This window comes from Phyllobates terribilis, unplaced genomic scaffold (genome assembly GCF_046119375.1).
Source record: "Phyllobates terribilis strain yellow unplaced genomic scaffold, ASM4611937v1 Scaffold_2__4_contigs__length_985480577, whole genome shotgun sequence".
In the NCBI taxonomy this organism is placed as follows: Eukaryota; Metazoa; Chordata; class Amphibia; order Anura; family Dendrobatidae; genus Phyllobates; species Phyllobates terribilis.
In genome coordinates, this window is record NW_027362762.1 from 259,476,072 (window position 1) to 259,499,812 (window position 23,741).

Below are 23,741 nucleotides of genomic sequence, written 5' to 3' on the forward strand. Positions count from 1 at the left end.
ATGGGCGGGGTTAGAGCGCGCAGGCGCACTGCAGGCCCGTACTGTTGTGTGTTGAGTGCGGCGGTTGTGGAGGCGGCAGAGCCGGCTGTGTAGTGCGGTGACAGTATACTGTGCACGGCCCTGATGTAAGTATTCACCGGCACCTGTCTCCTGCCGTGTGCACATGACTGTCCGGCCGTGCTGCACCTTGTAGTGCCCCAGCATGAAAAGTGCATCATTGAGACTGGCTTGTGTTGTAGGAAACCTGGAGACATGGTGTGAATGAAGTCATGTATCCAGCAGTGTGGGGATTGTGTGTGTACTGCACAGGGCAGGTGAGAAAGTGCTGCAAAGTCAGAATGCTCCATATACAGAGGCGATAGAAATGCTTAATGCCATTGGCTGTATATTGGGGATGGTTGTTCTGATGCAGAATAAATTTGGAGCCAATCAGATGCCTCCCTGATAATCTTATATGGGGCAACACTGAGGAGCGCAGACGTAGAAGTTGACCCAGATGGAAGACACACTGTGCTTACCTCTCTGCCCAGCAGTGCCATCAGCTCAGGACTGGCAGCATCCAGTGAGGCCCAGCTACAGCCGTCCACTGCTCCGAGATTTCAGCTGTGCTCAGAAACATAGGAACGGGGGTGCAGAAAAATGGCAGTAAGCTGTGGACTGATGAATCAAAATGTGAAATATCTGACTGTAACAGAAGGCATTTAGCGCACCGAAAAGGCTGGAAAGTGAAACCGTAATGAATAGCTGTAGGTAACAGTGAAGCATGGTGGAAGGTCCTTGCATGTTTAGGGCTGAATTTCAGCAAATGGAGTTGGTTAGGATTAATGGTGTCTTCAATACTGAGAAATATAGGACAGAGGTCTGACTCCCATAATTGTTCTGTAGCAGGATAATAACTCCAAACGCACTGTCAATGTCATGAACTATCTTCAATGTAAAGAACTAGTAGTCTGGGAAACAATAATATGGCCCCTACAGAGCTCTGATCTCAGCATCAAGTCAGTGTGGGATTACATGAAGAGACACAATTATTTGCACAATCCATGAAGAGACACAATTATTTGCACAATCCTACATCCACTAAAGATCTGGGTTCAATTCTCCAAGATGTGTGGAACAACCTGACTGCAGAGTTCCTTTAAAAATTGAGAGCAAGTTCAAGTGTACCTAGAAGAACTGATGGTGATTTGAAGACGAAGTATGGTAGCACCAAATATTGATTTGATTTATAGGGGGGATAATAAAAGGTATTTTTTGGACTATGCAGAGGGGGGTGTGAGACGTATATCAAGCTTTAAAGACTGCTGAAAAAGAGGCATTAAAGGTGTTGGCTGTAATTTATATGGGGGAAACCTGGGGATAGGCTCCTTTTACATTTTAAAGGCAGGACAATTTGCACTATTTTTCTTAATTGTTCATTTGCTTCCTAAATGCAGAATTAAAGGGCTTGTCCAGGACTTTGATATTAATGGCCTATCTTGCTCATCAATATCAGATCGGTAGGGATCAGACTCCCGGCTCCTGCACCAATCAGCTGTTAGGTCTTGTAACAGGCGTGTAAACAGTGTATGGAGCCCTCCAGATACTGAGTAGTGGCCATTCTCAGGTACTGCAGCTGATTTCTCCACTTTATTTTTTATTGGTCTTTTGCAGATACTAAATGTCTCGAAAAATGAGCAGAAAAGCAAATATCTCCAGCTCTCTAGAGTCAGAGGACATCAGCCTGGAAACAACAGTACCCACAGATGACATTTCCTCATCCGAGGAGCGCACTGGTTCCCCCAAAATCACTCGACAGCTGATTGAAAGGAAGGAGCTTCTCCACAATCTTCAGCTGCAGAAGATAGAGCTTTCCCAGAAGAACTTGATGATTGACAACCTGAAGGGAGAATACCTGACAAAGGTATGTGCTCTGTGAAATCTCGGCCTGTGTTCTGTGAATGTTATAAATAGTGTTGTGTGGAGCAGCCAACATTGGTGCCATTTCTACATGTCCAAACCTGTAGGACTAAGTCTGACAATCGTACAGGTTAATATCACCAGCCTTCTACCAAAGAGGGGATTCTGGGCAGCAAGGGCTTTCATTGCTGGATAGCACTGATAGCTTTCACGTGGAAATCTGATTGAATAATATAATAATCGCTGTAAACAATCCCCATATACGACCAGAAGAATACAAACGTATCTGGTCACTTCAGTGCCATAGAAATATAAATTAGCATTTAAAGGAATTGTTCTGTTTCAGTGGTCTGCAGACAGTTTGCTGTGTGAGTGGTTCCTGCTCTTTTCACCCCCAGAAATAGGTGAAGATTACATCGGGCACATTGAAAGGCTAGGTCCACCCTTATACAGTGCTCTATGCTGAGCACTACATGTGGCTTTATGCTGGAATCCCCGAAAAAAACTGTATTCCGATGGAAACCTCCTATGCCATTCACTTCAGTAAAGCTGATGGAGTCACTATAGACACTGTATGGCCTCCGTCTTGGCAGTATTCCTGGTTAACCATGCTTTAAAAGACGAATTTTGCCAGGACAGAGGCCACACAGTGACTCCACCAGCTTCATTCAAATGATTGGTTCTCTTGGAGTTCCCATCGGAATACAGTTTTATGGGATCCCAGTGGAAATTACGACATAGTGCCCTGTGCAGAGCACTGAACAAGTGTGAACCTAGCTTAATACACACCAGATCGAGAATGAGAGATGGTCATGTCAGCCAGTATGATACATGGCTGCTGAGGCCAGTGATCAGTTGCAGTGGTCAGAGACAAAAACTGGGGCTCCGTCTCCTGAGTGTTTGTGTTGGATTATTGGGGGATTTCAGAGGTGACTGGGAGTAGTTTTTTTCAAATGATATGATTGTTGCTCTTCTTGGACAACGTCTATAAGTGCAGTAGCTAGTGACTAGAGCAGCGGTCCGCACAGAAGCTGTCATTGACATTCACTATGCAGCTAGTTATTGGTTTAGCAGGTCAGACATGTTTTTTCATTAACTTTGCGTCTTGTGATCAACCAGACAAGAGAGTTGGATTTATTATAGACTTGATGTTAATTGCGTGTATTTGCACCATAAGCCTAGAATTTTATTAATTTACTATATTATTTGCCTCCAGTTCTGAAGCAGAATGATGGCAGTGTGTATTGTGTTTTCAGTGTCCTGTAGTACTGCAGACTACTGCATTTGTTTATGAAGCCTGTATCATCAATTCCAATGTGACTTGTTTTCTTCCTTTTTTTTCTGTTTCCTAGATTGAGGAGCTAGAAGAGAAATTGAATGACACCATTCATCAGAAACAATTACTGGCATTAAGACTTGAAACACAAACAAAAATCCAGCAGGAAGATTCCAGGTAAGATCGCATTTAAATGGGTTGTCCATCACTCGGATAACAGCTCAATAGCAGTAATTCCCCATGTACAATAAAAACACCTTATATTCACCTCCGCTGCTGGCGCCAGATATCCCAGGACTCGCGTGTCGTTGTTATGTCACGTGAGCCCTGCACAAAATCAATGGCTGCTAAATGGCCACTTCACTCTCACTTCCTTTGGATGAAACTGACATCCTGAAAAAATGAGAGCTGCTTGTGCTCTCTGAATTCCTCTGGATTTCTTTATGTACTAAGGAAGTGGAAGAGGTCCATTAGCAGACACTGATTGGCTGCAGGGCTCACATGACATAACATCACACGAGACCTGACGTTGGCAGGTGGTTTGTGTAAGCACGGTTACATGTCCCATTTTAACAAGCTCTATTTTTGTGCCTGCTAGTTAAAGGGGTACTCAGGAGGAGATAAAACATTTTTTGTACTGTCCCTGCCCTCATAAACTTTAAAGATGAGGTGCCCAGTGTAGTTCTATTAACTTTATAACACTTGTAATTCAGAGTGATAGAAGCTGCTCCTCACTGCTCCCCCTCCCGTCTGGGACAGTATGTCACACAGCAGTGTGCATCTCCCAGCTGTAAGGAACCGCCTGTCCGAGAAGAGGAGGCTTGGCCACGACCCCCTGTTCTTTGCAGAAAAACAGCTATTATCAGGAGACTGGCTGATAGTAACTGCATGGAGCTGCACTCTGCTGTAATGCTCCTGTCATGCCAGCCCACTGATAATGTCTGCTTCACTGCAACAGGACATGAGGGGGTGTGGCCTACCTCCCGGCTTCTTTGTTGGCAGAAATATGGAAAAATTGTAGCTCTCAAAATATGGCGATTCAAAAAATAGTTTTTGCCCAAAAAAAAGCGTCTTTTAGTTAGCAGGCAAACAAAAAAAAAAAAAAACGATATAGATCGCTGTAATCGCACCGACCCGAAGAATAAAGTCGCCTAATCACTTTTATACTGCACGAGGAACGGCGTAAAAAATAAATAAAACTAATTCTTGTCCTACTATTGATTTGTTCAGTCTGCCTCCCAAAGATCGCATTAAGGCTCAGCTCACATTTACTCTTCTGAGCACTTAAATCCGGATTTCCGTGTAACTCTCTGAAATACCTGATTCAGACGGAACCCCTGGTGGAAGATTCCCTATAGTGAGGCAGATGGAGGCACTGTGGATGCTGTCTGGCCTATGATCCGGCGATGTCCGTCATTTTAGGCGTGCATAAAAGCACGGTCTGCCACAGTTTTGTGCACCTCAGAGTTGTCTTCTTTTCAGAACAGAGGCCAGACGGAGTCCAGAGGAACTCTGCTGCCTCATTATAGTGAATGGTTCCCTTGGGGGGTTTCATCTGAATTTTGTCCTTTTGAGATTTAGATGGAAACCCCGATGTAAGTGCTCAGCGTAGAGCGCAGGATAAATGTGATCCCAATTGTTATGTAAAATGTTCCCTATAAAAGATCAATCCACAAAAAAAAGTCCCCGCTCAGGTCCGTCATCTGTTAACAGAAATTATAGGGGGCTTCCACGTTACTGGTAGTACAAAGGCTCTGGAAAAGCCCTGTGGCTCCTCACCCCCCCCCCCCCCAAAAAAAATCCATGGAATTCTGCGCATCCGAATTCAAATGCCCACCTCCCTTCTGAGCCCCAGTGTGCCTAAACCACATTTAGCGTCCACATGTTTGGCTTTTCTGTAGCGATGAGACCCCACATAATTCACGGGTGCGTGTCTCCAGAAGCACGAGCTTGGCACTACAATGTACGGGCACTGCAATAGCAAATTTGCAATTTTCACTCCGCAGCATCCACTGCTGCTTGTTTCTGGAAAACACCCATGGGGTCAAATCATAATTACACCTGTAGATAAATTCCCAAAGGGGTATAATTTCTAAAATGGGGTCATTTGAGGGGGGTTCTGCTCTTGTAGCACTTAGAGGCTCTGTATATGGAGTCTGCAAACTATTCTAGGACAATCTGCCCTCTGTCCCTCCAGAGTCTTGCTGTGTATTTCAACGTTCAGCAGAAATTGTGGTACAAATTTTTGTGCCATTTTTACCCATTTCCCCTTGTGAAAATGTAAAATCTGGAGCTAAAACACAATTTTTTTTGTGGTAAAAATGTAATTATTTTTTCTTCACTGCCCAATTGTATAAAATTTTGTGACCCACCTGTGGTGTCAACATGATCACTGCACTCCTAGATGAATTCATTGAAAGGTGTAGTTTGTAAAATGGGGTCACTTATATGGGGTTCTGCTGTTCTGGCACCTCAGGGGCTCTCCCAATGGGTCATGGCACCCGCATACCATAACAGTAAAATCTGCACTATAATATGGCGCTCCTTCCCTTCTGACCTTTGCACTGTGCCTCAAAGGTAGTTCCCGATTACATGTAGGGTATTGGCGCCCCCAGGAGAAATTTTTACAACAAACTGTGGTCCATTTTTTCCTGTTAGCTTTTATAAAAATTAAAAATTTGTGGCTAAAACAACATTTTAGCTATAAAAATGTAATTCTTCTTTCTTCACCGCCCAATGGTATAACTTTCTGTGAGTCACATGTGGTGTCAATATGATGACTGCACCCCTACATGAATTCATTGGGGGGTGTAGCTTGTAAAATGAGGTCACATATGGGGGTTTCTGCTGTTCTGGCACCTCTGGAACTCTGCCAATGTGACATGGTACCCTCAAACCATTCCAGCAAAATCTGAACTCCAATGTGGAGCTGCTTTGCATTGAGCCTCAAAATTAGTTTTCGACCACATATTGGGTATCTGTGTACTAAGGAGAAATTGCACAACAAATTTTATGCTCCATTTTCTCTTGTTACCCTTGTGAAAATGAAAAATTTAGGGCAAAACCAACATTTTTGCTAGAGAAATTTATTTTTTCATTTTCACAATTTAACGTTATAAACTTTTGTGAAGCACCTGGGGGTTCAAGGTTCTCACCACACATCCAGATAAATTCCTTGATAGGTGTAGTTTCCAAAATGGGGTCACCTGTGGAGATTTTCCACTGTTTAGACACATCAGAGGCTCTCCAAACACCACATGGCGTCCGCTAATGATTCCAGCTACTTTTTGCATTCAAAAAGTGAAATGGCGCTCCTTCCCTTCCGAGCCTTGCCATGCACCCAAATAATAGTTTTCCTCCACATATGGGCTATCGGTGTACTCAGGAGAAATCGCACAACAAATTTTACAGTGCATTTTTTTCCTGCTAAATTTGGGGCTAAAGTAAAATGTGTGGGGAAAAAAAAAAAAGTAAAATGTTAATTTGTCCTTCCCCCATGATGGCACCACGGAGAGAGGGGATCCGCCCTACAAGGACAGGAAACCTACAGATAAAAGGGTGGTACCTCTCTCCCGCATCAGTTGGTTTCCTGTCCTTGACGGGATCCTACAGTTCCTAAAGAAGGCATACCTGCGAGGTGCCAGAAGATGAGCGTCGTTGGAAGCCAGGCCCGGCCAGTCCGATAGTGGGGGTTCCCTGCCTCGGCTGGTGCGGTGCCCTGAAGCGCCCCCGCTGGGGTCAGAGGCCTTTAGGGTGTGCGGGGGGGTCCAGACGAAGAGGAGCAGGGCCTGTCGGGGCCCGCCGAGTCTTACTGCGCAGGACCCCCCTGGTTGCGGCAGGTGTGATCGCGGCGTTGCCCGGCGGCGATCTAAAAACTTCCGGGTGCTACCGCGGGTCAGTCGGGTGCCCCTGATGACGCGGCGCCGCAAAGCATGACTGGGAAACCAGTCTGCGCAGGCCCGAGCATCTCCCCACAGGTGCGGGGGAGGAGGGGTGCACCGAAACACCGCAGGTTCTATGGGAGGGACTCCCATAGCCTTAAAAGCTGGGGGCGCCAGTAAATGCTTCTCTGAAGCTCTGGCACGCTGTCTTGAAAGGATGAGTGACCAGGAGCTACTTGAGGTGCAAGAGCTGCATCCTCAGTCGCCACCACCACCGCCAACTCGGCGCAAAAAGAAACTGGAAGAGACGGGACACCAGGTTCGCCGAGAACGGGATAACAGTGGAAGCGGGCGCTCCGGTAGATCTTCGCAGAGCAGCAAAGACTCCACTTCAGCATCTTCCAGGAGGATTCCGTCTACAAAGATGGCTCCGCCTCCTGAACCGGTACCCTCTCTTCCGTCTGATTGGTAAGTGCTCTTCGTGAAAGTGCACCTTGTAACTAAGGCCCCCCCGCCTCTCTTTTTTTCTCTTACTAGGGAAGAAAGAGTACAGGAAAAACTAAGAATAGGACCTGTGCACTGTGCACGGAAGTCTTACCCGCTACTTGGGATAAAAGACTCTGCAGTTCCTGTATACAGCAGACCATATGCGAGGAATCTCCTAAATTTGCCTCAGAACTTAGATACCTGATTAAAATCGCATGGGGGGGTGAACTTAAAAAAAACTAAAAACATATCCCCCGAGTCCGGGTCTAGCAGCTTAGAGAACGGCGGAGATTCAGACACATCCGTTTCTTCATCATCCTCTTCCTCATCTACAGATAGGAAAACAGCTCTGTCCTCCCCTATCGAGGAAACAGGCTCATTAAGGCCGTCAGGTCCACCATGGGGTTAGCAGATCCCTGGCCCAAGAGATCTATCCAGGACGTGATGTTCAGCGGTTTAGAACAAAAAAAGTGGAGATCTTTTCCACTTAATGAGCAAGTTCACTCCTTAATTAAAAAAGAGTGGAAAAGACCGGAGAGGAAGGCACTCCTTTCCCCAAAAAGAAAGTACCCTTTCGATGACCCTGCGTGTTCCTTTTGGGAGAAAGCACCAAAACTGGACGTAGCGATTGCTAAAGCCTCAAAGAAGTTCTCCCTCCCATTTGAGGACATGGGCGTCTTAAAAGACCCCATGGATAAAAAAGCTGGCACCTTCCTAAAGGGTTCCTGGGAAGCTGCTGGGGGGGAGGGGTAAAGCCTAGAGTAGCTGCAACATTTACGACCAGGTCATTAATGGTCTGGCTAGAACAGCTTGAAACGCAACTACGACAGAAAACGTCTAGAGACACAATACTAGAATCCATCCTTGTAATGAAAGGGGCAGCGGCCTTCCTAACTGACGCCTCGGCGGACTCTGTCAGATTAGGAGCTAGGGCGACAGGGCTCGCTAACGTGGCCTGGCGAGCCCTCTGGCTTAAATGTTGGCCCGGGGACCTACAAACAAAATCGAGATTGTGTTCCATCCCCTGTGAGGGCAAATTTCTATTTGGGCCCACCCTTTGACATCTTAGAGATAGGATAGGGAACCGCTTTTTATTGCTATCTAACACTGCTTACAAGAAGCCGTTTCGGAGCAAAAGGTTTATCCGCAGAAAGCCCCCTAAAGATCAGGATAAGTGGGAGGACAGGAGAAGGAAAACCAAAGGGTTCCTATTCAACAAATCCCACAATGATAGCAGAAAGCCCTCCCAATTAGGATTTGCCCCGGGTGGGGGGAAGGCTATCAGATTTTCTCCCAGCCTGGGAAACAATATCCAACAGCTCATGGATTCTGAACCTAATAAAATCAGGTCTGAAATTCCAGTTCCTCTCTTTTCCACAGCCAAACTTTGTATTAACCCCCAAAAGGTCCTCAAACGAGGAGCAGCTGGCCTTAGAGCAAGAAATCCGAGGACTTGTAGGGAAAGCGGTCCTTCAGGAGGTCCCAAAGGGGGAGAAAGGCAAAGGCTTCTACTCTCCGCTATTCCTGAGGAAAATAACAGATGGGACTTAGAGGACGATTAGAAATTTCAAAAAGCTGAACAGGCTTTTGAAGGTGGAAGCCTTCAAGATGGAGACAATAAAATCATCAGTAAAAATGCTGTTTCCCGATTGTTTCATGGCAGTTCTGGATTTAAAGGACGCCTATTATCATGTCCCATTACACAATGATTACCAGAAGTTCCTCAGAGTAGCAGTTCCCATAGGTGGTGTGGTCAAACACTATCAATACACCGCCCTCCCATTCGGCATCACCATAGCCCCAAGGGTATTCACCAAAGTTATTTCAGAGGTGATGGCACATCTAAGGGAACAGAACATCCTAGTCGTTCCATACCTGGACGACTTTCGGGTAATAGGTAGTTCCTTCCTACACTGCAGAACCCATCTAGGAAAGGTCATGGATTCCTTGACCCATTTAGGATGCCTTTTGAATCTGAAAAAATCCAAAACAGTGCCATGCCAGATACAGGAATATCTGGGCATCGTGTTGGATTCAAAAAGACAGGAGTGTCGTCTCCCCACAGGGAAAATTCACAAGATCATAGATCAAATATCGCGGGCAAGGACCCCCCTGTCTATGACCCTACGGAAAGCCATGTTCCTTCTAGGCTCCCTGACGGCGTGTTTCCCGGCCGTCCAATGGGCCCAAATACACACCAGGGCCCTGCAGTGGGAAATCTTAATGGTAGAAAAATCTCTAAAAGGGCATTTAGAAGGGCAGCTAACGCTATCTGCAGAAACCACACTTTCCCTAAAGTGGTGGGGGAACATAGACAATCTAACTCGGGGTATTCCATGGACAATCTCCACACCTCAAATCCTGACCACAGACGCAAGCCCTGGGGGCTCACCTCAACAATCTTGTAACTCAGGGGGTCTGGACAGAACATCTGAAGCCAGTTTCCTCAAACATGAAGGAGCTTCTAGCCTTAGAGTTTGCACTCCGGGAATTCATACACACACTCCAAGGCCACCACGTGAGAGTGTTCTCGGACAACCGAGTAGTAGTAGCGTACTTGAACCACCAGGGGGTACCTGCTCCCATTCTTTGATGCAAGCGACGGAGGTCATCTTTCATTTAGCCGAGGAAAACTTCCAATCCCTATCATCCCTACACATAAAAGGGATAGAAAATCGCACAGCAGACTTCCTGAGTCGGACATAGCTAAGACAGGGCGAGTGATTTAACTCCCAGTCAGTTTTCCGTCAGATTGTACAAATGTGGGGATGTCCTTCCATAGTCCTGTTCACCAACAGTCGGAACAAGAAAACGGACTCATTCTGCTCTCTAGACCCCAAAGGGGACCCCATAGCTTTAGATGCCTTTATGATCCCATGGAGTCGCCCTCTAGCTTACTCTTTTCCTCCGACCGCCCTGATTCCAGCTGTTCTGAGGAAAATCAGGGAAGAGAAAGCAAGAGTAATCTTGATAGCCCCCTTCTGGCCAAAGAGGGCGTGGTTTTCTTGGCTGAGGATGATGTCAATCTCCGACCCATGGGTTCTTCCGGAGCTTCCGGACCTTCTTTCTCAGGGTCCGGTACTTCATCCTCATCAAACTTACACTTAACAGCCTGGAATTTGAGACGGTTCTTCTGAAGGACTAAGGATTTTCCCCAAATCTCATCACCACACTACTTCAAAGTACGAAACCCTTGACCACCAAACTTTACGGGAAAACTTGGAGGAAGTTCCTTTCAGTCTCAGGTTCCAGGTTAGGAGGGGAGGTTCCATTAACAGCTATGCTAGAATTCTTAAAGAGAGGTTTGGAACAGGTCCTGGCGACAAGTACCTTAAAAGTCCAAGTTGCGGCGCTGGGAGCCCTATACAGCTTTGATCTGGCCAGGGAAAGATGGGTGTCTAGGTTCATTAAGGCATCATCCAGATCCTGACCCATCCCCTCTTGAAATACTCCCCCTTGGGATTTAAACTTGGTCCTTTCAGCTTTAACAAAGGCCCCTTTTGAACCTCTGTCAGGACCATCCCTAAAAATCCTATCCCTCAAGACAGTGCTTTTAGTAGCTCTCACATCCGCATGTAGGGTCAGTGATATTTAGGCCCTATCTGCAGGCCCTCCCTTCACACAAATCTTGCAGGATAGGGTTACTCTGAGAACTGACCCTGCCTACCTGCCAAAAGTGGTGTCAAGATTCCACAGGTCTCAGGAAATCACCCTCCCTTCTTTCTGCCCCAATCCTAGGAACAAGAAAGAGAGAGACTTGCATACGCTAGATGTCAGGAGGTGCCTAATCCGTTACCTAGAGGTGACACGAGTGTAGGGAGGATAGTTCTCTCTTTGTTTGCTTTCAGGGTCCTCGTAAGGGGAGAAAGTCTTCTAAGGGCACGCTGTCCAGATGGATAAGGGAAGCCATCACACTATCGTACTCCTCACGCGGGGAAGCTGCCCCAGAAAAACTGAAGGCCCACTCAACAAGAAAGGTGGCAGCCTCCTGGGTGGAGAAGACCAGTGCCACAATAGAGCAGATATGTAGAGCGGCAACCTGGTCTTCCCCCTCTACTTTCTTCAATCACTACCGGCTAGACTTAACCTCTTCTTCAGACCTTACTTTCGGGAGAAGGGTTCTGGAAGCTGTGCCCCCCCCCCTAATGAGTCACTTCTCTGTAATTCTCTCCGAGGTGCCATCATGGGTTCTGAGAAATCCCGTTACCGGTAAGTAACTACGGCTTTTTTTTCTTTCCACATTCCATTTAATTCCTGTGAAGCACCTGAAGGGTTAATAAACTTCTTGCATGTGGTTTTGAGGGGTGCAGTTTTTAGAATAGTGTCACTTATGGGTATTTTTTGACATATTAAAAAAAAAAAAAAATGGTTTTGTAAATTTTGTTGGAAAAATGAGAAATTGCTGGTCAACTTGTAACCCCTCTAACTTCCTAACAAAAAAATTGTTTAAAAAATGATGCAGATGTAAAGTAAACGTGTGGAAAATGTAATTTATTAAAGGGAACCTGTCTTTTTTCCCCCATACCCTCCAACTTAGCAGCATTCACCTATATATGAGTAAATGCTACTAAGTTAAAAAAAAGTTTAAAAAAGAATTTATAAGGTCCGTTTTTCCTCTGCTAATTAGGACTTTGACTAGTCGATGGGGTGTTAGTTTCCCAGACTAGTCGGCCCTCTTTCCATGTCATCATGCCCCTGTGGGCATGATAACATAATGTGCACGAGCCAGCATTTTCTCTAGCTCATGCAAATTTCGCACATGCGCTCCCCTCATTTCGGCAGCATCGCTGCACCTCTGCAGCCAGGTATACGCCTCCTGGCTTCAGAGGAGCACTGAGCATGACCGGAAGCCATCTTCTGTTATATGTATGCGAATGCTGCTGGGTTAGATGGCATGGGGGACCTGACAGGTTCCCTTTAACTATTTTGTGGGACATAACTCTCTTTTAAGGGCATAAGGATTAAAAGTTTGAAAATTGCGAAATTCTCAAAATTTTCGCAAAATTTCTGATAGCTCCTTTCATCTATAAGGTCCCCACGTAAAGGTCTTGTCAGACAACAGGGTAACTAACTTACATAAATCATTGGGGGAACTAGGTCCAGGCCCTAAAGACATTCTGAGCAGCTCTTTCCTATGGCGGAGTCTCACCTCTTATCTTTAATGGATCCAGTTGGATGAACACATAGGTGGGCTGCGCTGCTGGAGTAAATCAATTCTTCAGAAATGATGATGAGGAAAAGGCTTTTTATTATCGAGTTTCAATTAAAATATCTTTAATAGCGCCTCACATAAAAGGGGAAGAGAATTACAAGCAGACTATTTGAGCCACATCCAACAGAAACAGGGGGAGTGGACTCTGAGTCAGAGTGTTCAATCATATTGTGGAATTATGGGGGCTTCCAGACATAGATCTTATTGCTGGCAGACAGAAGGGGAAGGTGAGAAAATTCTGTTCACTGGATCCCAAGGGATAGCAGCAAGCATTATGCCTTCCTGCTCAAATGGAATTTTGGTCTGACATATGCCTTCCTCCTGTGATCCTGGTCCCAACAGTTTTAAAAAAAGGATTGGGTAAGGGTAATCCTGAAAAGCTCTGTTTTTGCCCAAGAGACCGTTGTTTTCATGGATGAGATTAATGTCAGTCACCGAGCTGTGGGTCTTGCCAGAGATTCCAGATTTACAGTTCCAAGGTCCAATTCTACATCCTCAAAGTGTCCAACCTGCATTTAACAGCATGGCATTTGAAAATAAGCTTCTAAAAGATAGTTCTTCGCCAAATTTGATCACAACATTGCTGCAGAGGAGGACAGCAGTAATGACAAAAATATAAGGCAGGATATAGAAGGCATTTCTGACCAGCTCAAGGGCAGGTGTAGAGGACTGAGTACAGGTCAAAACCTTTTTTGAATTCCTCCAAAGGGGCTAAAATAAGGACTATTCACTAGTCTTAAGGTACAGGTATCTGTTCTGAGTGCTTTATATAACTATGATCTGGCTAATAACCGACCTTTGGATCTAGGCATATTTCCAATCCAAAGTTGTCACTCTGAAATCTGAATCAGGTGCTTATGGCTAAAACAAGGTCTTTGTTTGAACCCATGGATTCAACATCTTTTAAGATCCTTACACTAAGGACTATCATCCTGGTGGCCTTGACTTCGGCATGAAGGGTTCGCAACATTCAAGCTTTGTCTGTTAATTCTCTGTTTACGCAGATCCTGGATGAAGGGCCGGTTTCAGAAGTACCCTATCTTCCTAAGGTAGTTTCCAAATTCAGTAGAAGTCAGGAGATTGTGCTCCCTTCTTTCTGTGGTAATCCGGGGTATCCTAAGGAAGGACAGTACCACACTTTAGATGTTAGGAGAAGTCAGAGTATATCTCAGCCTCAACCACCTGCTAAAGATGTCAGTCGCTTTTGTTTCATTTCAGGGTCAGAGAAAGGTGATATCTCCATTCAGCAAATATGTGATGATGCGACACCATCTTCACCTTGCACCTTCTATAGGATTGATTTGGGATCTTCTGCTGATCTTTCATTTAGGAGAAGGGTTCTACAGGCTGTGGTCCCCTCTAAGTTTAAAGTTTCTCTGTAAATCTCTGAGGTGTTGCTGTCATGGATGATCGGAAAAGACTAAATTACTTAGCGATTAATGGGATTTTCCAGAATCCATGACAGCACCATTATATTCCCTCCCGTCACTGTTAATGAGTGGTCACTTTGTTTCCTTAGTGGTGTTGGATTCACGCATTGTTTAGAAGGAAAAATCGTGTTGTTCTTTAATGGTGTATATAACTATTAAGTGGTGTCCTCTCCTGCTCTGTAAACAACTGATACAGTGGAGAGACACTGCCCCTTTATTCTGTAGGTTTCATGTCCTTGAAGGGCGGGTCTATTCTCAGGTGGTGCTGTCATAGGTTCTGGAAAATCTCATTACCGGTAAGTAATTTAGTCTTTATCAGCAGGAGATTATCACTAGAGGACTAGTAAACCTGCTGCCATGTAGTTCAGACATGCCCCCACCACTGATTGGCAGCTTTCTGCCTATGCACAGTGTACTCAGAAACCTGCTAATCATTTGTGTGGGTGGGATTATGCAGAACTCTGCATTCAGAGAACTGGTAGAATTTGCACCAGAGGAAACCGTTTTAATTAAAACTGCATCAAGCTACCTAGTAAGTGACGATCGCAGGAATTAGGCTCTCTGTCCCTACACCATGATGATGCTCTCAGATTATATAGCAAATACCTGGTGACAGATTTCCTTTGTATTTATGAGCTAAAAATTATTCAATCTATGTGTATACTGCAACAGGGTTTAGAAAATATGCTTACGTTTTCTTCTCTGTCCATTATCATTCCCATCTCTCCATAGAAGAGGTAATGCAATCCAATACGTGTGTGTATGCTCTTTATTATAATAATAATAATAATAATATAATGCGCCTTACAGTGATCATTCCAGTAGTGGAGAGCTCGGCCTATGCAGCAGATGCAATATTTCATGGTGTCTGACAGTCCCATGCCGTTAGCATATTGGTCTCCGGTCTCAGCATCTTTGAGTGGGTTGTAGCCAGGATTATTTTTTCAGCCCCCGCATGGTCTGTTTTATTTCCTCCTATGATTGTGTATTGCCTTTTGATTTGGGGGTAATTGACCGCACTTGATTTACCCTGTAACGTTATATCTTTGTCTCGGTTCATTGTTATTAATTTTCAGATTAGAAAATTCCCTTGCTGAATAGCTGCTCAGGATTTATTATTTCAGATGGTGTTTCTAAGCCTAATTTGGAAGGGATAGGAATACTTATTTTTGCTACACAGCACATCTAGTTTTTTTTTTCTGGTTCAGTGAAGCCGACTATTCTTTGATTAATATTGGTGATGTTAAAACAAACAGTTGTAATATATAAATGAATTATGGATGTGTCATGTATGTAATGCTCCGAGTTCTACCCCTAGGTTAATGACATCATTCCCAAGTATAGGAGCCTGTCACTATAATTTAGGAGCTAATGGAGACTCAATGCTTAAACACTAGAGCTAACACTGGGTTTCTATAGCGGCTATGCCACGTTTGGCAAACATTTTTACCCCAAAAATGTAGATTGAATCCAATAGAAAACCTGTGTACCCGTTTCAACCTTTATTATTATTTATGCGCCCCCACTTTGTTGAACGTGGCTTTAATATTTAGAAAAAAAAATTAACAGCAACCAAGAATTATGAACCTAGTTGTCCATGTCACTTTGGTAACACTTTGGCTTCCTTATAGCAGTAATAATAGCTGTATAGTTTCAAATGCACCAAATTGTGGCAAAATATGTCCTGAAGTTACCCAATTAGGAGGTGGCAGAAGGAAGTCTGTCTTACCCTGTCTAGAAAGAGGCTCCAAATCTGCCGCACTGCTGGATCCACTGTGTTGAGCTTAGTTTAAGCTAGACCAGGCCGGAGATGTGCCAGATTCAAGACTGAATTAATAAATCTGTGCCTAAATGTTGTTTTTCTGCCAAACGTCTAGGTGCTGCTTCACACATGGGTCATAATGTAACATTTCCCATTGTGTTTAGGAAACATCAAGAACAAATGAAAAAGGAAATGGAAACCATACTGTCAAGGCTGAAACAATCGGAAGAAACAAATCAGCAGCTGAGAGAGCGGGCGGGGAGCATACGGCGTGGCCTACATGACCTGGAGCTATCTAAGGAAGCCTATGACAATCTGAGCGGCCTTCCCGAGGACCAACTCTCTATTCCTGAATATGTATCTGTAAGTATTTAGTAGATGGAATCAGCGTAGAGCACAGAGTTAATTTTATTACACACCACTTATTTTACTATCTTTAAAGGGTTTTCCAGGTTTATTTCTTTTTATTTCACCAGTTTGCTCTCACAAAAAATCGGATACTGTGCCTTAATTATCCCCTGCCAGTCCAGAAAATCCTCTCCACTTCTTTCCCTGGTCTTTATTGACATGGCTGAGCTCAGTGATTGACTGCAGTGGTTACATAATATAAACATGACATCAGTGCTACAGCCATATTAAAGCGAACCTGTCATCAGGATTTTGCTAAGTAAAGTACAGTCATTTGTCAGGTTGGCGCCGTTACACTGATTAAATTGATACCTGGGTTGATGAGATCTGTCCTGTGGTTGTTGTTTAATATTTGATTGTAGTTTTGACCACAATATGAACTGCGCAGTATTTAAAATAGGAGGCACCATATGGATGAATATGAGAACAGGGCACCAAATAAAGCCCCGCCCCGGAGCACGAGCATATCATTAACTGAAAACTACAAATACTGATTAAATAACAACCACAAGACTGATTTCTGACCTTTGCACTTGTTCTTTAGATGCTTTTGATACAAAATACCCAAAGGCCAGTGTGAAAACTTCATTTATTTTTAATAAAGATTGTGAAAAAAAAATCTAACTTTTCTTAAAATACATTTAACATAAAAACTTAATTTATAAGAGGTTGTCTATTGTTGAAATCATCTGCAAAATAGAAGCTGCCATTTTGTCACATTCCTGCAGGCGTAGGCTGTTGTAATGTTCTGAAGGTTTTCTGTCGGCTTAGCACATCACAGCGAGAACACAGGCAGGCGTCTACTGTACAATGGCCGGACTAACGCAGGCGTTTATGTAACACCAAGCGCAATGCAACGGAATCCTGGAGTAATTTGCAACACAATCTGACTTTCATGACCTGCACTGTATTGATTATTGTTAGGCACTTTTTGTGGCTTGTCTGACAAGGGGGCGTAGCCTTGCTGAAAGGGGGCGTGGTTTGTCAGTAAAGGGGCATCGTCTCTATCGCTTCATTGGGAGACATAGGAAACCATGGGTGTGTGCTGCTGCCACTATGCAATAAAAAAGTTAGCTCCTCCCCAGCAGTGCACACCCCACCAACTGGCATTAAGCCAATCAGCTTAGCTTAGTGTCAGTAGGAGGTGGATACGGGTCTTTCACTAGACCCAGATCTACCTCGGTTTTCGGTGTTTTTCAGTAACCTTTTCCCCTTTCTTTTTCAGAAGGTTCTTCTCTTTTACATCTGGAGGGATACAGTGTGCGACGGTCACACTGTACTCCCACGTAGAGACTGAGTACGGCGTGTACTGCCACCCTGTATCCTCATATGCCTGTCGGCCAGGACGCCCAACACCTAACACATGAAGAGTGTTCAGGTGACCTGAAGGATGGTCCTGCCCCCCACCCCTGCCCACTCGCCTACCAGAGCCTGCGGTTTCTGAAGGTCCAGACGCACCGCAATCCGGTGAGGTTCGGACGTCTGATGGGATATCCGTGGCTTCATCTTCAAGGATGGAGAGGTAATTATCTTCCACAGGCCCTTTACAAAAGCTCCCTGAGCAGAAGGCACTACAGGGAATTCTTTATTAGGGAGTGAGCGCAGCTGGGTGCTTGCAAGGTGAACAGCGTGCTTGATGCATGTCTGTATTATTGGGTGGCCTGGGAACAGTGCGTGCCTACAGCACTAGATCTGTCTCCTCCGTGTCGCTCTAGCTCCTTGTCCTGACCTCCCTCCCTAATCTAGGCCCCGGCTTCTGTCTGGCCTATATACGGCGCTCAGCCCCGCCCCCTCACCCCTCATTGCGCGGGCTTTCTTTTAGTCATGGCCCCGATTTTTTTTAAACAATCCGCCTTCCTCTCCCACCGCTCTCTCCTGCACTACCCACCCACCGTCCTCTTCCACCATCCTCTCCTGCGCTCCCCGCCCACCTTCCTCTCCCACCGCTCTCTCCTGCGCTATCCGCCCACCGTTCTCTTCCACCATCCTCTCCTGCGCTCACCGTCCACCTTCCTCTCCCACCGTTTTCTCCTGATCTACCCACCCACCATCCTCTTCCACATCCTTTCCTGCGCTCCCCGCCCACCATTCTCTTCCACCATCCTCTCCTGTGCTCCCCACCCACCTTCCTCTCCCACCGCTCTCTCCTGTGCTATCCGCCCACCTTCCTCTTCCACCTTCCTCTTCCACCTTCCTCTTCCACCTTCCTCTTCCACCTTCCTCTTCCACCTTCCTCTTCCACCTTCCTCTTCCACCTTCCTCTTCCACCTTCCTCTTCCACCTTCCTCTTCCACCTTCCTCTTCCACTCTCCCCACCCACCTTCCTCTTCCACCGCTCTCTACTGCGCCATCCGCCCACCGTCCTCTTCTACCATCCTCTTCTGCGCTCCATGCCCACCATCCTCTCCCACCGCTCTCTCCTGCGCCATCCGCCCACTGTCATTTTCCACCATCCTCTCCCATCTACAGCGCGTCCTGCCTGCCTCCCAGTCACATATGTACTCTGCAGCGTGTGATGCATCTGCAGTCTTGGAGGCGCAGCGATTTGTCTCACTATATTTAACTTCACCAAAAGCCTGATTTGTCCCAATAGGAAAAATTCAGTGTACAACTGCACCAAGAAAACCCCATAGACAATTATGTAAAAGGAATGAAAAATCCTCTTCTACCCGTAATGTCTCTGCATAGTCCTGAGCCCAGCCATTCCCAGCACAGGGGGTGAGGTGCAGCTGTTGTGTGTCTGTATATGATTCCCACATGTATATAGATTATGTACCCCTACCCGGTCTACAACTCCTTTTTAGAAAACGTGTACCAGTAGATGCCAGGTTATATAGAATCAATCACGGTTCTTTCACCCTGTTCACCCCCTCATGGTTTATGACGGCCGGGGACCACTTCCACGTGGTCGATACAGCAGCGGTACTGGTGTTTCTATCCATTTCACAACCAATCAGAAGCATCGTTTAGCAGTGGTCCACGTTATCCTATCCAGTGAGTCAGACACATTATTCACCATGTGCCCCGCGGTTGATGGCAGCAGCGGTCCACATTTCCTGTCCATTATCCAGTGAGCGAGACGCACCATCTACCATGTGCCCGTGATTGATTGCAGCAGTGATCCACGTTTTCTACTCCCTATCCAGCTAGTCGGACACGCCATCCACACAGGATCGATCACAGTAGCCATGTAAGTGCCTTGTCCGCATTCCCATAAGTCACACGCACCATCTATCTGGTACCATATGATTGGTTGCAGCTGCGGTCCATATGACCTGTACCGCTATTCAGCGACTCAGAACCAGCTAGTGAATCAGACTTACCACTGAGTATCCATATCACATTACAGTCTGCAGCATGGCCCCAGGGTACTACTCCCTACCAGTGAGTTAGACCCGCCACATAATCCACTCGGTTTTCGACAGCAGCGTTTCTAGTACTCTGCTCATTACACACCGAGCCAGATCCTACATCTACCATAATCCCCATGATTGTTTGTACTGCGGTCCAAATGGTCTACAGTATTCACATCACATCAGCCTTCGGTCTGTTTGTTGGTTCTTACCCTTCTTTCTTACAGGGTTCGGTTAACTCCTGATTCTTAGTAAGCTACTACCAAGGATACAGGAGCCTCTTCGACCCTGGATCCAATTCCAAAATCACGAAAACGAGTTTCTTTTTTGGTATGAATTGTATCCTTTCTCTGTGTCGTAATTCTGTCTTCCTCCCCTCAGGTAATTAGACTATGACTCCAGCACCATTTCTCCCAGATAAATCCTCTCAATTTATGGGATCCCGGGCTAAGTCTCATCCTGCGGTACACAGGTTCAGTACCCGTACCCAGCTGGTCGTGCCGGTGAGTCTGTCTCTCCTCCAAATTCCCATACCAGGTGTTTCTCCGGGGTCTGTCCTCCGATGGATCGGACATTGCTGACCATATTGACAGTGTTGGTCCTCCCTCAGCTGACGACATCCTTGGTTCTCATCGCAATTATCTGTCGTGTTGTGGCTCAAGTCAGGGTAATAAGTTACACCTGCAAGGATCTCCGCCCTTGCCTTTCCAAGGTGGTCTGAGTTGGCCAAGAGCTTACCAACGTGCCTCAGGTTATCGGTACTGGTTTCCATGTCCTGGTCCAAACCAGTCAAGAGCTACCCAAAATGCCTCAGGCTATCGATACTTGTCTCCATAGGCTGGTTCAGTCCTCATCATATTGACTAGAGTACTCATTAGCGTCGGCTCTTGACTTTCCACATTTGCATCGGCTCATCACTCTGCACTGTTGTTCTTTGATGCTTGGGTCCTATGCTCAGACATCTCTATGGGCTACTCTTCAGGGAGTTGGGAGCTTCCTTCTCAGGTTTGCGTGGCTTACTCCAGCCTCTCAGATCTCTCCCTTCTTATTATCTCCCGGTTCAGTGTAGGCCATCTCATATTCTTACTTTCTGGATCTACGGGTCAGGTATTGATGTGCCTGTCTGATTCACCCTCCTGGATGGCTAATCTCATAGACCCTACGGCCTTCTTTCACCCGGTGCCTTTGAATTTTACTTCAATGCTTCTCTTCTAGACTGCAGAGGCTCCTGATTCTACGCCAGCCCTAGGTGTTACCATCAACTTAGTCTCTTCTCAGTATCCTTACAAGGATTACACTTTTGATTCCGGGTTTCTCTTTTTGCTAAGACCGTGTTTTTTTCCTTGTATTTTTTTCTGGGAGCACCCTTCCGCCCTAGTTAGAACTTCATTAGGTCACACTCAACACTTGTTTCGTCCCAGGCTCTAGTTTTCGGAGCATGCGGTCTCAATCCGCATGCGTACCCCTCCTTTTCAGAATATATCTGACTTTCCTTCCACGTGTCCTTTTTGTCGCTAAGGATCCTTCAGACAGAAGAACTTTTTTCTGATGCTTGGCGTCCTTCCTTTTCAGTTAGGCTTTTTAGTCCAGGGTTGCTCTGCTCTGGATTGTCTGAAGGTTATTTAAGTCACTTTGCCTTTTTCACCAGGAGCCTGGAGTGGTATTAGGTAGGTGTTCGCCCCCCTTCCTTGGCAGCACCCAGGACTCTTTCCTTCCAGAGGGAACTCTATCCTGGTCAACCCTGCCAGAGACATCTGGTCTTGGTCTGATCAGAGTCCGCTGATTCGTCCACAGTAAACTGCGTTCTACCAACCTTTTACATGTCAAAGGCCTACGTCAGGAGAAGTGCTGTTTCATCGGAAGTTGCCTCTGTTTTGTTTCTCTGACGGTTCTTGTCCATAATCGTTTATGGCCGAGGATACCCTACTTCGTACCGAAGAGCTCCTGGATGTTCTATGACCGTTTTTCTTCTGCGACTCACTTCTCAGTCATCTTCACTCAGATCCCTACCCCCCTTCTTATAGCAGGGAGGTGATCTTCTTTCCAACAGCTTCCTCCTGGAAACCTCTTTATATCTGTTTGTTTTTTCCAATCTGTCATCTCGCTATTTTGGTTTGACTATCCTGGCTTTCAGCTCTCTAAAGGGCCAAGCTCTGCGTTATTTATTCTCTTCCAGAAGAATTTAGCTGCTCGCTTTCAGGTCAGAATTTATCGTCAGGGAGTGGCTCACTCAGTACCTCCTCCGTATCAAACACCAATTGATCTCTGGGGGCCTCTACCTTTCTAGGGAGGCCCTCAGGAGTTTCTTCCTTTTGAACCACTACAAGAAATCTGTCTTCTTTCTTGGAAGGTGGTTTTCTCCTTTCGGCCATCACTTTCATTAGGCGTATTTCAGAGCTAGGGGCTCTGTCTTGTCTCTTTGCTTTTCTTCCCCCTCCACCAGGACAGAGTGGTTTTGCGATCGGTGTCTTCTTCCCCTCCCTAGGTGGTTTCCACTCTTCATCTCAAGAGAACATCGTTCTCCCTACGGCTCTCCCTCTGGAACGCTCCCTGAACAGATTGGATCCTGTCAGGACAATGCGGGCTTGCATGGTTAGGACAGTGCCCTTCCGGAAGGAAGACTCTCTCCTTGTGATCCCTGTGGAGGCTTGGATAAACTTTCCGTTTTCCATGGCTACGATCGGTCGCTGAATTCATATAGCAATCTCGGAGGCGTACCGGGACAAGAACTGAACGCATCTCCCTGGGATTAAAGCCCACTCTACTCGAGCGGCCGGCACCTCCTAGACTGTCCGTCATTGGGCATCCGCCCTGCAGATTTGCAAGTGGTGACCTGGTTCTCCATTCACATGTTCTCCAAGTCTCTACAGGGTCTATACCTATGATCCGGCAGATGCCAGCCTTGGCAGAAGATTCTGGCAGGCACCAGTGGTTAGCTCTCCGACCTGGCTGGAGTTTTTTTCTGCTGTTTTTTTCCTCCCCATGGACTGCTTTGGGACGTCCCGTGGTTTCCTGTGTCCCCCTAATGAAGCGATAAAGAAAACAGGATTTTTGGTTACTCACTGTAAAATCTGTTTCTTGGAGCCTTCATTAGGGGACACAGCACCCTCTCATGTTTTACCGCTTTTACTAACTGTCTTTATAATATTACAGCTTGGATTTGTGTTCTTTTCCTTTTTAAATGTTGCTTCTCTACTGCTTGTACACTAGCTGATTAACTTAATACCAGTCGGTGGGGTGTACACTGCTGGGGGGGAGCTAACTTTTTTATTGCATAGTGTCAGCCTCCTAGTGGCAGCAGCACATCCCCATGGTTTCATGTGTCCCACAATGTAGGCTCCGAGAAACAGATTTTACGGTGAGTAACCAAAAATCCTGTTGTTTGTGGAGATTTCTAGCATGCCTTGAATATTTAAGGATTGCTAAATGATATTCGGTGATATTTATGTGTATGTTGCTTATTAACATTCCTCACATATAGTTCTCAAAATAAATGAGTACACCCCAACAGATTTGTCAGAAAGCTTGTAGTTTCTTTTCAGAATCAACATTTCCTATAGCACACCCAAAGAAAGTATTTTTCATAACAAAATAATTCAAAACCATGTTGCAAGTATGAGTACACTCCAATGAAAGTCCTAGGAGCAAAGCTAAAGTTTAGACTTCACAATTGTAACTAGCAAGAATTCAAACACAGGAAAATCTAATTATTCATTGCACAGGTATCCAGCAGACAACTGACTATAAAAGGGAGTTATTTAACAAAGACAATCCCTTCCCATTTCTTGCTGTCAGCAATGGCACCACATGGAAGAGAAATGTCACAAGACCTGAGAGAGAAAATAATTTCTTTACACAAGAAAGATGAAGGCTACAAGAAGGTTAGCAAAGTTTTACTTATCAGTCAGAATACTGTTGCAAAAGTGATATTAAAATTTAACTTAGATGGAACTGCAATCATCTCACAGAGACGTCCAGGACGATCACGGAAAATAATAGCTAAACAGGAGCGTTTTCTGATTTACAATTTCATT

At 45.6% G+C, this 23,741-nt stretch overlaps 1 protein-coding gene across 1 annotated transcript in view; it reads left to right on the forward strand.

The window, feature by feature from the left end:
* Positions 1–6: 6 nt before the first annotated feature.
* The window catches only part of PIBF1 (progesterone immunomodulatory binding factor 1), a 191,823-nt gene continuing 168,088 nt past the window's right edge, over positions 7–23,741 (forward strand). The window contains exons 1-4 of the mRNA XM_073663967.1: positions 7–125; positions 1,654–1,903; positions 3,252–3,352; positions 16,111–16,309. Coding sequence (XP_073520068.1) covers positions 1,661–1,903; positions 3,252–3,352; positions 16,111–16,309 — 543 coding nt within the window. The 5' untranslated portion in view covers positions 7–125; positions 1,654–1,660. The remainder of the gene's footprint in view (positions 126–1,653; positions 1,904–3,251; positions 3,353–16,110; positions 16,310–23,741) is intronic.